Below are 13,793 nucleotides of genomic sequence, written 5' to 3' on the forward strand. Positions count from 1 at the left end.
TATCCCAGTTCCTCATCAATATCTGTCCCAGTATTTATTTTAGGGACAGTTACAAACTTAAAATTCATCTTTAAAGTATACAAATGTTGATCATTTATATTCCCACTTCCATTATGGAGTCATAGAGGATGTTGTGTTTTGATGTAATTAAACTCTATCTGCACTAAGGATCAATGACCTCTACCAAAATAGATTTTGGAATCTGTTTGCCCTCAGTTTTGTCTCGCAGGCAAACCTTCCACAAACACTATTTATGTGCACTTTTTCAGCTCACCGTCTCTACATTGGGAAGTTTTAACGTGGGCTGTAAATGATCAAGATTGAACTTCAACTGGATTTATGTAATGAATTTTCAGTAAACTAAAACCTTAAAGGTAGAACTCAGACAACAATACCCTCTGTGGAATAACAGGATTACAGAGAAATAGAACAGCTAGAACTAGAGCAGAGACACAACAACACATTCAGACCCAGACTTATCTGGAAAAAATATGTAAATTTGAGGAAAGCATAATTACTAATTGTATACTATGAGTCGGCTGGGCTTGTTTTTGTTTTTTGTAATACATTGAAACGTTTGCCAGAATCCTCTCGGCCGTTTTCTATTGGCTCTAGTTCTATGTGCGTCTGCTCCGTTGCTGTGGTGACGACAGCGCAACAAGTGTTGACGACTCGCGTCATCAGTCCGCGTGAAGCTCTCCAGCCTATAAACAAGAGCATTTTAAAAGGTAAAAAAAAAATCATTATCTCGCTTTTGAGGTGGTTCTGTCGACCTTGATCGACATTTCTGATCAGATTTGTGACCAAATGCATGCTAATATTTCGTAGAAGGACAAGACGTCGGAGAACCTGTACTGATTATCTACTTTATTACAAGCTAATTAAGAATAGCTATTGTTAGCTCCGAATAAGACTACTAAAATGTAAACAGAGGGCCACCAACTTTGTCCACAGCTAATTACTCATTCATTCATTCATTCATCCATTCATTCATGCATTATGTTTACCTTGTACATCATGGATAAGCGAAAATATATATTAGTAATTATAATAATAAGGGTTAGTCACATACATTCATACATAGTCATGATCTGTCTGTGTGATTTGTTTTATGAATCGTAAAGACGTATAGCAGTTAGTGCAATGCAGTTATTGCTCCATCAACATCAGGAATTCAGCCATCATCACACAGACTTCGCTTTAGAAAAACACAATCTTTATTTCTTCATCTGATAAGCCTGCCGTGTTCTTTGTAGTTTCAGATGTGTGAAGGGCCTTCATCAATATCTGGGCCAATTCCGCCAGACCCCACTCTGTTTCCACAGTACTACAAACGGCCTGCTTCAGGTTAGATGCAACTGCAATACTTCTGCACCCTTAAATTCCCATGAAAATACAATTGACTCTATGATTATGTATGTTTGTATCAAACTATACCAGAAAATAAAATGTTTGCTCATTCGAAACCAATGCCTTGTTCTGTGTGATGCTGCAGCAAAACAATTTGAATTGTTGTCTTCATGGGAAATGTTTTGACTGAGCAAGTGGTTTCATGATGGAGGCACTATCAGGTTTTTCAAACTTGTATTTGTAATCTTCAAAATCCATCTGCATGTGTTTGAAATCAGCTCATGAAATACATTTTGAACTCCAGGTAAATTATTTCATTTTCGTTTGTCCTCTAGCACGTGGCCGCATCGAGGGAAATCAGGAAGGGACATTGGCCTTGCTGTCAGGGCCACTAGCTCCAGATCCTGTGTTGCACCCCGGCTGCTACAGTGCTCGTATCCCAGCACCTCGCCCTCGTATCAGCCCTAATGCCACTCATATTCTGGAACGAGGACGCAAAGGGGTTGTGGGGGATCTACTCAAACTTGAGGGCTTGTCTCTCACCCCTGTTCCCAAACAGAGTAGGTGCCATGTATTTTTTATTTGTTACAGCATAACAGCAGGAGTTTTCTGAGCAGCACTAATAGTGAAACAACTTCTGATAGAGAAAGAAGTTAGCATGTCTTTGTCAGTATTTTCTTTTTTACCTTTATGGTAGAACTTCTTGTTTTTTACATCAATAAAGTACATTTTACAGATTTTGTGACTCTGTTGTTTAGAACAGAGAGTCCATGACTTTGGTAAAGAGAATGTCCGTCGGCTTCGTGAGATCCAGCGACGCTGCAAAGAGCAGGAGGCCAAGAGAGCACAGTCTCATCCTGCACCAGTCAAAGCCCTCTGGACCTCCTCAAAATACGAAAATGTCCCATCCAGGGTGATGGCCCAACTACAGGCAAGAAGCACAAAAAAAGTTCTTGAGTTGTGTGTTTTTCCACATCATGGATTAACCAGTCTGTTTCTTCCATGTAGGTTTGTAGTCCAACTGTAATGCCACAGTGTCAAAGCTTTCTTAAGGCCCACTCACATGGTGTGCCCAGACAACAATCCAGAACTTCACCAAGAGTTCCACAACGTCGGGCCTCCTTCAGCTCAACAAAGGACCAGGACTTACAAGTGAGAGATTGATTTTATACTTTTAAAAAAAGTTACTTATTAGTATACAGCAGTGTGCAGTGGTGACCTGATCTGATATTTACATAAGAGTTGTAATATAAAATTGTCATTTGTTCAGATTTCTGATAAAAATTTAGATGTATAGATTTTCAGATGTTCCAAAATGGTTCAGTGATCAATAATATGATTTATTTCCTATCTTTCTCTTCTTTACAGTTACAAGTTCAAGGTCAGGCAATTGACTTTATAAAACATAATGCCAGGACTGCAGGAAAAACTGTGGTCCGCCGCTCACAGTCACTGTCAAATCTCAAAGATGTGAATGTTCCCAGTGCAATCATCGGCCAGGTGCCTCACTAGTGAGTGTTCTTACTCCACACTTCAATTCAGAACCCTTTCCTCAAGTGACTCATCGTAATTTCCACTCCTATTGTTTTTTTTTTGTTCATTCTCAATGATACTCTAACATTCCCCACTACACCCACGCAGCCTTGAAGAAAGGAAGGAGCAATGGCGTAAAGAGGCAGAGGAGAGGAGAAAGAATGCGCGAGATCCTTCAATCCCACCTGGTCATGCCCTGATGCCTGAAAGTGAGAGAGTGGAAACACTGAAGACCCTGAATGAGGGTATGCCTCTCTAATTCTGGTCCTAATGACAGCATTATTTTCAAGCACACTCTGCAGTATAGGAATGTGGGCGAAAAGAACTTGCCTCACTAATTATGTGGTTTTGTTTTCATCTTCCCTCAGCACATCGCTCCTTGGTGACTGAGCTGCTTTCGCTCCCCCTCAAAGCTGACAATCTCAGTGTCCGTTCACGTCGTGCTAAACTCGATTGTAGGCTTTCTGAAGTCGAAGAGGCTATTAAAATCTTCTCCCGGGACAAAGTTTATGTAAAAGTAGATTCCTAACATATAAGGACGAAAACGAGAAGATGAAACAGGAATTAAAAAGGATGTAAATGATGTAAATTGCTTTAGAGGTTGATTTTCATTATGTAGTCGGTTTAAGTAGAATTACACTGAACATTTTGAAACATGACGTTTTTTTGTTTTGAAGTTGTGAATGCATTTCATAAAGTTTAACGTCTATATTTGTAAACAGACAGATTTCTAGATGAAATAAAATATTGAGATTACTGAGTGCCGAAATTAATGCCACTGAAAAATATGCAGTTGTCTTGAGGATTAAAATGAAATCAAATGTGCATGTTCTGTAAAGGTGAGACCAGAAACTATAGTCTTTATCCCTGTCATCAGGGCCATGTAACAAGTCTTCTTCCTTCAGTGTTCGAGGTTGCAATATTGGATCATTTTCTCCAGTATTTTTCCTTCATGTCTCTTCTCACTCCATCCATGAAAATCTCCCTGGACTTTCTTTTCTCCTCCTGCCAGGCAGCTCCTCCTTCACCCTTTTCTCCATATAATATGGATCATGTTTTGTACTTGGTGTCAACATGGCGTCGGACTACCCAGTAATGTATAATAATGTATGTTAAGGCAATTGTTTTAAACAATAAAAACATTAATGCTGCTCCCGAGTTATGCTCATTTGAAATCTGGTGCTGTCGTCACTGTGCGTAATTACGTCATACGCGTGGGCACGCCCCTCGCCCTCGACGTGTTTCGGTCATTGTTCGACGTGAGCTAGCCTCTGCTAACGTGCTAGTTAGAGGCTAGCTGGGATTCAAAGAAGTTTAAACTTCTTCTGCACACACATAAGACAGAGTTTGGGGGCTTAAGGAGGCACAATGAGCAAAAGGAAAGCGCCGCAGGAATCCCTGAATGAGGGAATAACGGACTTTCTTGTGGGTACGTGAGCAGTTGGACGCTCGAGCTTTGCTAATTGGAGCTAGCTTGACAGTCGGCTTTGTTTTGAATTCAAATCGCCTCAGACAACCTCAAAACAAGTTTATACGACAAACATTTGTGCAAATATCTCCAGATATGCGGCTATTTATTCGGAGATTCTTTCGGGAGACTTTAACGAGCAGCAAGGGGCTTCGATAAGCGCGTGTCTTGGCCATTTAAATGTCCTCAGCCGTGTGGACTGTTCTTGTTTCAAAATAAAGTAAAGCATATTGCTGTCCTCCTTCTGTTTTCAGAGCTGGCCAACTATGAGAAAAATGTCAACAGGGCAATACACAAGTACAACGCGTACAGGTAAGCTCTGAAGCCTTGGCAGTGAGCTGATCAATATGGATAGTTTTCATGGATAGATGACAAAACATCAACGTTCATCTTGTTTTTAAGATACACATAATGATGTCAAATAAACCGGCCCTGCATTACAGGCTTTTAAGCTGTTTAAGCTGTTGATTCAGCTGAATGATTGTGTATCATGCTGTTCAGTGTCTAACTTCTACTTTTTTAACCACATTATTACGAGTGTTTTAATCAGCTTCTTTATTAAACACTTTTTTCAACTAAACCTAAACCAAACTAATGGAAATGATGGCAGGACGTTCATTAATGACAGTTACTTTTCTTGTCCTCCATGTATTGAAAAACAGATGGGATCATTCTGTTTCAGTTGATGAAATTACACCTAAACCTGTGGATATATTTCAAGTAGACAATTCTAAATACCCTTTTTTTGTTGGTGTTTTGTTTAGGAAAGCGGCTTCTACCATTTCTAAGTACCCTCACAAGATCAAAAATGGAGAAGAAGCCAAAAAACTGGTACGTTTACTCCTTACAATGTCAGTGTTTTCATTTGCTGCCAAATCATGTGGGGTTTTTTTAGTGGTAATGGTCCATCTACACAATGGAATTTCTCTCCATCGTTTTACACCATGACTCAACAATCTAGTATCCAATGCTCTGATGAGTTGATTTGTTTGTGAATGTTGTGTTGGTTACTAGTTTTAATTACAGCATACTGGTGTTGATATGCTTGCATGCATTGTGCAACTTGTTTTTCAACATACAGGGTTGATTTAATGCCCTTGTCTACGTCTGCATTCATCAATACATTCATCAAACCACCTGTCATTGCTCTCTGGGATATTTTTAGATCCTCGTAGATTGAGAGGGTTACATATTCCCCGCTAAAAACAAAAACAAACATGTTATTGTCTCACTGTTTAAATTGTAGTCATATTTCTTTGTTTATTTAAATGGTTTGGATTCACTATGTGTTTGACTAAAGGCTTTTTTACATGAATCTTGTGTTGACCTTCACTCGGGCAAATGACTTTTTGTACTGCTGTTGACATTTGTTTTCGGTATAATGCCCTCCGTCATTAAATATCAGCGCTCATGTTGCTGTGTTGTGTGTTATGTGATGCCCTCTGTTGTAGCCTAAAACATTTGTCAACAGCTACTGGACGCATTTTACATAACTGCTGCAGATCACACTGTTCAGAATCTTCAGCCTCGTGTTTGTTATTCCATTTAAACAGGATGGTGTTGGAGCTAAAATAGCCGAAAAGATTGACGAGTTTCTTCAAACTGGCAAACTACGGAAACTGGAAAAGGTTAGCCTTGTAGCGTGAAAATAAATGACCATCATTTTTTTAATGTGTTTAATGATCTATATACATATGACATATTCCAACAAACTGACGTGCTATTTTTACGTTGTCCCCTAGATCCGCAATGACGACACAAGCTCCTCCATCAATTTCCTCACCAGAGTTACTGGAATTGGGTACTTAACAGTCCACATTTAAAAGTTCTGCAGCTTACTAAGAAATCATCTCCAAAATGCATCACTTTTGATCAAATTGGTCTGAGTGACTTTATCATTGGCTAACGGCAAGAGCAGATTTGATTTCTTATAGTTGTTTTGTCCTGTGTTGACTTCAGGCCTGCTGCTGCCAGGAAGTTTTTTGATGACGGGGTGAAGACATTAGAAGGTCTGAATAAAATCATCAAACTGTTTTATTTGCTAGTAATTGTGTTTATGACTTTATATTGCTCTTATGAAATACAATTGGAATGTGTGTGCATTTTATTTTATTTTTAAGATGGACTGTAACATTTCTTTTCTTAGATTTGAAAAAGATCGAGCACAAGCTAAACCACCATCAGCAGATTGGTCTGAAGTAAGTTTGGATATGTTTTAAACATATTAAGCCATCTTCAGCTGATCCATACGCTGTGCCTAAGTGGTTACTTTACTTTGCTTAGATACTTTGAAGAGTTTGAGAAAAGAATTCCACGAGCTGAAATGGAAAAGATGGAGGTAATTATAGGTCTATTTGTATATGATGGATTGTAAAAGCTTTTTATGTAACTCACACCCGGATGGCGTTTGTTTTTTGTTTTTTGTTTAGACTCTTATTCTTGGGGAGTTGAAGGAGGTTGATACTGTATATATTGGAACAATCTGTGGAAGCTACAGAAGAGGTACATTTTACTGTTGAGGAGTTCATTGTTACTGTGTGGTTTGTTATGAGATGAACTTGTGCAAAATCAAACATGCAAGTAATGTGATTCCCTCCAGTAACCCTCCGAAGGGCACGGACAAAACGCACTGTTGCTCTGTAGTTTACGAGCACACTTCAGTATTTGATAATGTTCATAATTTCCAGGTGCAGCATCCAGTGGTGATATTGATATTCTGCTGACCCACCCGGACTACACGTCTGAGACAGAGAAGCAGGTACAAAATGATTTTCCTCGGCTTCAGGTCACATCCTGTAGTGCATGGATTGTTCTTAGTTGGAGGATGATTTGGTTTCTGCTCCGCAGCCCAAACTCCTCCACGCTGTGGTCGAGCATTTGGAGTCCATCGGGTTTGTGACCGACACTCTGTCCAAAGGAGACACGAAGTTCATGGTGAGGCCTCTGATTAATTTCTAATGAGTGTTAACAATGTTACAATAGTAACTACATCCAACGCTCACGGCACATGACTGTGTGGTCCTCTTTTTTTTTTTTTCTTCTTAGGGCGTCTGCCAGCTGCAGCAGAGTGAGGATGATGAGGAAGAATACCTTCACAGGCGTATTGATATTCGGTGCTTCACTTTATATTGCTCATGGCATTATATTTATGGGGACGACAGCTTGTTTTACAGATAATCGCTATTTTGATTTTGTTGGTTTTTTTGTTGTTTTTTTTACTCATAGATCAAGCTGTGATAATTAAATCAATTGTATGCAATTATATGCATTCTTGCAGATCAAGAATTAAAGGTGACTTTTTTTTTTTCTTTTCTTACTTGTTCCAGGTTGCATTTCATTTACTTCTGCTTTTCTTCTCATTGCTAAAGGTTAATTCCCAAGGATCAGTACTACTGCGGAGTACTGTACTTCACTGGAAGTGACATCTTCAATAAAAACATGAGGACTCATGCTCTGGAAAAGGGCTTCACTCTCAACGAATACACCATACGGCCACTTGGGGTCACTGGTGAGACTCGCTCTATACAATACAGTATATGGCATTCAATCTCCCGACATCTGTTCCAGCTGTGTGGGACTTTTGTCACCTGTTGGTTATAAATTGTTCATGTTTTCAGCTTTTAATGTCTGCTAATTTCCTCTGTTGTAGGCATGGCAGGAGAGCCTCTGTTGGTGGACAGTGAGAGAGACATCTTTGAATACATCCAGTATAGATACAGAGAGCCAAAGGACCGCAGCGAGTGACACAAACTACAGCATAGTTACATCTGTATTTAAAGCTACAGCTTTCCTACAAAACAAGATCTGAAAGTGTGTATGTGTTTTGTGTGGTTTTAGATGAATACTACATTGAGTGCCATTTGAAAGTTTTGCTTTATACATTTTACATTTTGTGGAAATCAGTTATATTTTAACCTGAACATATGCATGTTATGAAGAAAATATTAATTTTGATTTTGAAGTAAGCTAGTTAATCTCACCATCTTTTCTTGCTTCATTTTTTAATTAGCTCAATCAATCATACTCCAGTCAATAGTAATTTATTTTTTACTTGATCGATACGAAGGTTATAAAAAACATCAAAACCATAGAAGTGCAGTTTTAATATTGCATTACAATTTCTTCTCACCGTAAATGACATGAAGGAAGACCTTCTTATAAGTATAGTTCCCTTAGAAATTCTGCTTTAATGATATGCAAGTTTTGTAGCAGTCCTCGACTATGGACATTACATCAATAGACCATAGCTTTCATTTGTTATAGACCGTTGGGTGTATGTGAATGTACTGCTAGACTTGAATCTCAAGCATGTGTCAAAATGTTTACATGCAGCATTAGGTCAGGACATTGGTGCCATTGGTGACCGTGGGAAATTTTACTGCATTTTAAAGCTTAAGTATTGGGATTGTGTTACTGTTGCTGCAAATATATCAGAAAATGTTTGTTTTTTAAAATAAATACATCGACGTGGGGTTGTTCATGTCAAATTGGTGTACACGTGTGAGTGAAATAAATGGGTAAAGTTGAACCTATTAAAGTTATGTTCTTCATATTTAAAACAAAAACATATATTAATCAGTGACACCATTGTCATGCACTCAATAATAGATTTATGGAACAACTGGACCATAAGTAGTTGTAGTGTAAAAGCTCCTTTATTGCTCAAGAACCAATAAACCTAGAATAAAAGATGCAAATTAATCTGAAACCTTCAGACTATGGATCCACTGGTGAGGTCACAGTCAGTCACAAAACTGAGAGAGAGAAGATGCCCACACAAAAATCTTTTTAGAGGGATAAATTAACCTGATAAGTATCTTTATTTTGGGCGACATTCAAGCCATAGCCAGGCACCAAAGTGAGCTTTAACCACTTCACTATTTAGCTTACACCCAAGGCTTGAATTAATATCAGTAAATGACTCATTCAATCTGTAAACCCTTTACTGATATATTTAGGTCATTTTGCTTTTCATTATCATCAGTTGCGAGTTCAATATGTGTGCAAAAGATAATACATTTAAGAAAGAAATCTTTTTCTCACTATCCCCATGCATTTTGCTTTTTTGACAGCCTCACTTCAGATTTTAAGTTTTCCTTTTTGCATGAGTTCTTTTGAAATATTAGCATGACTGTTAATTGTTAGTCTTGTAAATAATATTTAACATATATTCTGTTATCCAATATTTTTTACGTTCTTTTAACTACGCTCTATGTATATGGAACAACGCTGCATATAATTTTCCTCTGGGAAATAAAAACAGTTATATTCTTTTTTTAAAATAACTTGAGTATTTTAGCGTTAATTACAATAGTCAATCTCCTCCCTTGGTGTTTTGGCCGAGTCAGCCATGAGCGAAGTTGTTTACACGGGTTGCTGCGGTAACAGCTGTATCGCAAAGCATCATGGGTTGAAATAAAATGCAGGCAGAAACACCGGGGAGATAAGCCTGATCCTTCCAATGACGACGCTCTTAACATTAATACCAGCCAATGGGAGCGCTCCGAGGCAGCAGTTTCTAGCCGTTACACACCCACATTACTACTGGTGTCAAGCCAGCCGTCGCTCTGTTTAGCAGTGCGCCCATACATCATGTATTACCGTTAGAGCACGTCCAAAGGGATTTCAAAATAAGTGACGTTCCTGAGAACGAGAACTGACCTTCATTGTGCAGCTTTTTAAAGCTATTCTTGCTATGCTGAAATTTTTAAATATCTTTTTTATTTATTTATTTTTTTTAACTCTTCTACATTTTTTTTTAAATGTAATCGGACAGACTTTTTAAAATATGTAAACTTTAAAAACATTTTTTTAAACTTTTCTAAATGATTTTACATTGAATTGGATGGGAACCCATTTCAGGTTCGACATACTTTCAGTTAGAGACATCATTTAACTTTTAATCATTGCCACAGCTGTCCACTATTCAGGTGATATTCTAAGTTGGCAACCAATGACCCCGAGTCCAAGTAGCTTTAATATAGCTTTAACAGAGTGATATCCTGGTATGGTCCATTATCACTGTGATGTGGAATGACTTTATATTAACTAGGAATTTTGGAGTTAATTTAACTTGAAATCAGGCGATATCAAGTTGAGAGTTTGGTCATATTACAATTTTCAGTACTTTAATTTTGAAAATGCACATCAGAATTTCTTAATATTAATTGAGTGGTGTCCTGGGATGGTCCTGGGATCAATCTGAAGTGAAACGGGTTTATAGCAACAGAGGGATTTAATTGAATATTAATGTGAATTTTGCCAAGATATGCTGTTTTGTTTGGCTTTTACTTTTAGAAACGTAATCAGAATAGTAAGCTGTTTATTGTATTATAGTAACATTAATACAACACTGGCAGAAACGGAGGTGCTCTTATTTGATTTCTAATAATTATTTAAGTGTTAATAATGCACTCATTTATTAGCTTTGTTGTTGCCTATATGATTAGCTGTAGTATTGATTTATGATTTTTGAACGAACATCTCATTCACGTGGAATGTCACTTATTTTGAAATCCGTTTGCGTGCGCCCTTACGGTAATGTATAGTGTACAGGCGCACCGCGAAACGGAGCGGCGGTTGGATTGACTGTTTTCCGAAGTGGGGGCTGGCTTGACACCAGTACATTACTTTTGTGTCAACCACTTCGCGGGAGTTGTCGCCTCCGGAGCAGTCGTCTCTTTAAAACTAGACAAACAGTCTACGGGACACTTGTAGGTAAATCAACAACTTTGCATGCAGATGATTGTTGTTAATTTGCTGTCTTTTCATTAGAATTGATATTGCGGTATTTCGCTCACTGTGATACGTTATTATTTATTTTGGCTTATTTTGCTATGAATGACTTCTCGTGCTTTTGGCTAATCAACGGCTCATCATGGCTGAATGCGCATGTGGTCAGTTGTTGCTACAGATTCTTCTTCTTCCCGTGTCTTCCTCACTTCCAATCCAGTCCTATCTGTAACAAATGTTAGATTACGCAGAAAATATGGGGGGTTTGTGTCTGGAGTGGGTGCGCGATGAAGCGGATGCGGTGTGTTTTAATTCTTCTTCTCCCTCCTCTCCAGCTTCAGTCAGGTAGTTGCAGCAGATAAGCTTCATTTTTTTTTTCCCCCACCAACTCGATTCTTGGTGAAACCTCTGAAAATCTGAGAGGATAATCTCAAATGTCTTGCGTATCCATAGAAACTACGCAGAGAGCGCTTCCAGCGAGCCTGCTGCTGATGGAAGTTGTTATGCAACACTTGTAGAAATGAACACTTTATACACTACGCATCAGCTATTATGTAATAACAGAAATGCTCACTAACCAGGCTTTTGTGCGCGCGCGTGTGTGTGTGTGTGTGTGTGTGTGCGTGCCTTTCACTGGTTTGTGGCCTTAATGTAATAGATTTATATTGTTCAAGTCACTCGTTTTTAAAGACTTGCTCGTGCTTTATAATCTGTGTGTATGGGTGCGTGCGCGCTCGCGCGTGCGTCTTTCTCTCTCTCTCCCTCTCTCTCTCGATGTGAGGATGATGAATTCTCCGCTGTGTTTTGGTTTCCCAGGGCAACCATGTCTGAGAGAAAGGCAGTGATCAAAAATGCCGACATGTCGGAGGACATGCAGCAGGACGCCGTGGAGTGCGCCACGCAGGCCCTGGAGAAGTACAACATCGAGAAAGACATCGCTGCATACATCAAGAAGGTAAATAAAACTCGTCCGGCATCTGCCTCATCTCCTGGCCAAGTACATTGAACGTGTGGTCTGCATTCGGTGTCTCGTCAATTTACTGACTCTGGCTGTGATTGAAAGCTTTTCCCGGCCTCAACTCTCCGGTGCTTCATCAGTGGAACTCACACACACCCATTCTGGTATTTGCAATTGTTCCTGCTCTTCCTGAGGAAACCTGTTCCTCTTGGACCAACTGTCCTACACAACCCACATTCTTCTTTTTTTTTTTAAATAATTTCCATCACAGCATTCCCAACACACCTTTAAACCAACCTGTGCAAGAGTGCAGATGCAGTTTAAAAAGAATTTACAGTACTGTAAATCATTTAGCCTCCAAACTGTTCATTCAACTCCCGGTTCAACTAATTCTAATTTGCTTCATTCTGTTCTGTCTCACACAGGAGTTCGACAAGAAATACAACCCGACCTGGCACTGCATCGTTGGGAGGAACTTCGGCAGCTACGTGACTCACGAGACCAAGCATTTCATCTATTTCTACTTGGGTCAGGTGGCCATTCTGCTGTTCAAGTCCGGCTGAGGGAAGGCCGTTTCTCCGCACTGACCGACCACACACACAGTGCCGTGAAAGAGTATTTGCCCCCTTCTCGAATTCTTATTATTTGGAATGTTTCCCCCACTTTAATGTTTAAGGCAATAAAGCAAATTGAAATATTAAGATAAGGATAACCGATGTGAACACAAAATGCAGTGTCAAAATGATGATTTAATATTTTAAGGGAAAAAAAAATCTGTGCAAACCTCCCTGCCCCTGTGTGAAAAACTTATCTTGTCTTAGTTAAGGTCAGAATTCCCGACTCAACAATAAAGAAAAAATGGCAATAATGGCAGAGTTCCAAGGTGAAAACCACTGCTGACCAAAAAGTCTTACTTTTGCAAACAAACATCTAAATGATCTCCAAGACTTTTGGGAGAATATTCTATGAAATGAGACAAAAAGTTTAACTTGATCTGGAGCTGCTTGAAAATGTTTGATTTCAGTTGAGGCTGCCCAACCAGTTATTAGGTTCAGGGGGCAATTACTTTTCCACACAGAGCCAGGTAGCTTTCAATAGGTTTTATTCCTTAATAAATAAAATCATTCAAAAACAGCATTTTCCATTTACTTGGGTTATCTTTGATATTCACATTTGTTTGATCTTAAAAGTGTGGGAAATATGCAAAAAATTGAGAATTTGAGAAGGGGGCAAATGCTTCACAGCACTATACAGTACTGACTGACTCCACAAAAGGCACTTATCATTCCTTGGCAAGGGGCCGCTGCCTTTTTCTGTGCTTTCTACTTTGTTTTTGGATAAAAAAAAAAAAAAGTGGCCATGTTTAAGAGATAAAACTTGTATTTATTTTTGTCCTGTTACATTAGATATGTCATTTTTTTTAATTAAAGCATAGCCAAGCTGTCTGGGTCTAATGTGTGCTGTGATCATTTTTATTGCACGTTAAGCTAATAAAGCTGAAATCCTCAAACCAGTAATATCACCAACAGGATTAAACTGAGCATACCACAGTTGCCATGTTGACCAATTTTATTGCTTGAATGTGACACACAGAAGCTGGCACATCACAATTGTATTTGACAGGTTAGATTGCAGTTATGTGTATCAAGGGACTGAACTCGAGGCAGCTCATAAAACTTTTAAAGGCGTAAAGTGAAACTCCCATCCACAAATCTATGAACACCCCCACACTGTCCCATGTGTGGAAAGTCA

General features: G+C 38.9%; 3 protein-coding genes across 5 annotated transcripts; all 3 read left to right on the forward strand.

Annotated features, from left to right (window-relative positions):
• The first annotated feature begins 651 nt into the window (after window positions 1–651).
• enkd1 (enkurin domain containing 1) lies at window positions 652–4,034 on the forward strand. Of its 2 annotated transcripts, XM_080468410.1 has the most exons (9): window positions 683–728; window positions 1,257–1,347; window positions 1,496–1,571; window positions 1,686–1,910; window positions 2,109–2,281; window positions 2,359–2,502; window positions 2,719–2,861; window positions 2,992–3,128; window positions 3,252–4,034. In XM_080468410.1, exons 3-9 carry the CDS (start codon window positions 1,553–1,555, stop codon window positions 3,410–3,412), a joined length of 1,002 nt encoding a protein of 333 aa, XP_080324536.1. In that variant the 5' UTR covers window positions 683–728; window positions 1,257–1,347; window positions 1,496–1,552; the 3' UTR covers window positions 3,413–4,034. The 2 variants fall into 2 exon arrangements, with proteins under 2 accessions (XP_080324535.1, XP_080324536.1); XM_080468409.1 differs by lacking the exon at window positions 1,496–1,571 and having other exon boundaries at window positions 652–728.
• A 57-nt stretch (window positions 4,035–4,091) lies between these two features.
• Window positions 4,092–8,879, forward strand: polb (polymerase (DNA directed), beta). The gene is made up of 14 exons (XM_080466703.1): window positions 4,092–4,312; window positions 4,606–4,663; window positions 5,116–5,182; window positions 5,905–5,979; window positions 6,094–6,152; window positions 6,311–6,360; window positions 6,498–6,549; window positions 6,635–6,689; window positions 6,781–6,853; window positions 7,039–7,109; window positions 7,199–7,285; window positions 7,397–7,464; window positions 7,720–7,859; window positions 8,001–8,879. Exons 1-14 carry the CDS (start codon window positions 4,252–4,254, stop codon window positions 8,093–8,095), a joined length of 1,011 nt encoding a protein of 336 aa, XP_080322829.1. The 5' UTR covers window positions 4,092–4,251; the 3' UTR covers window positions 8,096–8,879.
• A 2,011-nt stretch (window positions 8,880–10,890) lies between these two features.
• dynll1 (dynein, light chain, LC8-type 1) lies at window positions 10,891–13,490 on the forward strand. Of its 2 annotated transcripts, none has more exons than XM_080466490.1 (3): window positions 10,891–11,068; window positions 11,900–12,038; window positions 12,467–13,490. In XM_080466490.1, the coding sequence occupies exons 2-3, from the start codon at window positions 11,907–11,909 to the stop codon at window positions 12,602–12,604; spliced, it is 270 nt and encodes an 89-aa protein (XP_080322616.1). In that variant the 5' UTR covers window positions 10,891–11,068; window positions 11,900–11,906; the 3' UTR covers window positions 12,605–13,490. The 2 variants fall into 2 exon arrangements, with proteins under 2 accessions (XP_080322616.1, XP_080322617.1); XM_080466491.1 differs by having other exon boundaries at window positions 10,903–11,064.
• The last annotated feature ends 303 nt before the right edge of the window (window positions 13,491–13,793 follow it).

This window comes from Lipophrys pholis, assembly GCF_963383615.2.
Source record: "Lipophrys pholis genome assembly, chromosome: 7".
In the NCBI taxonomy this organism is placed as follows: domain Eukaryota; kingdom Metazoa; phylum Chordata; class Actinopteri; order Blenniiformes; family Blenniidae; genus Lipophrys; species Lipophrys pholis.

Excerpts from the sequence above, each read along its gene's own strand:
- enkd1 (XM_080468409.1), top strand. The coding sequence starts at position 1,263 with ATGTGTGAAGGGCCTTCATCAATATCTGGGCCAATTCCGCCAGACCCC. Across the intron at positions 1,348-1,685 it reads CTACAAACGGCCTGCTTCAG|CACGTGGCCGCATCGAGGGA; the intron begins GTTAGATGCAAC and ends TTTGTCCTCTAG. Across the intron at positions 3,129-3,251 it reads ACTGAAGACCCTGAATGAGG|CACATCGCTCCTTGGTGACT; the intron begins GTATGCCTCTCT and ends ATCTTCCCTCAG.
- polb (XM_080466703.1), top strand. The coding sequence starts at position 4,252 with ATGAGCAAAAGGAAAGCGCCGCAGGAATCCCTGAATGAGGGAATAACG. Across the intron at positions 5,183-5,904 it reads GAGAAGAAGCCAAAAAACTG|GATGGTGTTGGAGCTAAAAT; the intron begins GTACGTTTACTC and ends CCATTTAAACAG. Across the intron at positions 7,286-7,396 it reads AAGGAGACACGAAGTTCATG|GGCGTCTGCCAGCTGCAGCA; the intron begins GTGAGGCCTCTG and ends TTTTCTTCTTAG.
- dynll1 (XM_080466490.1), top strand. The coding sequence starts at position 11,907 with ATGTCTGAGAGAAAGGCAGTGATCAAAAATGCCGACATGTCGGAGGAC. Across the intron at positions 12,039-12,466 it reads TCGCTGCATACATCAAGAAG|GAGTTCGACAAGAAATACAA; the intron begins GTAAATAAAACT and ends TGTCTCACACAG.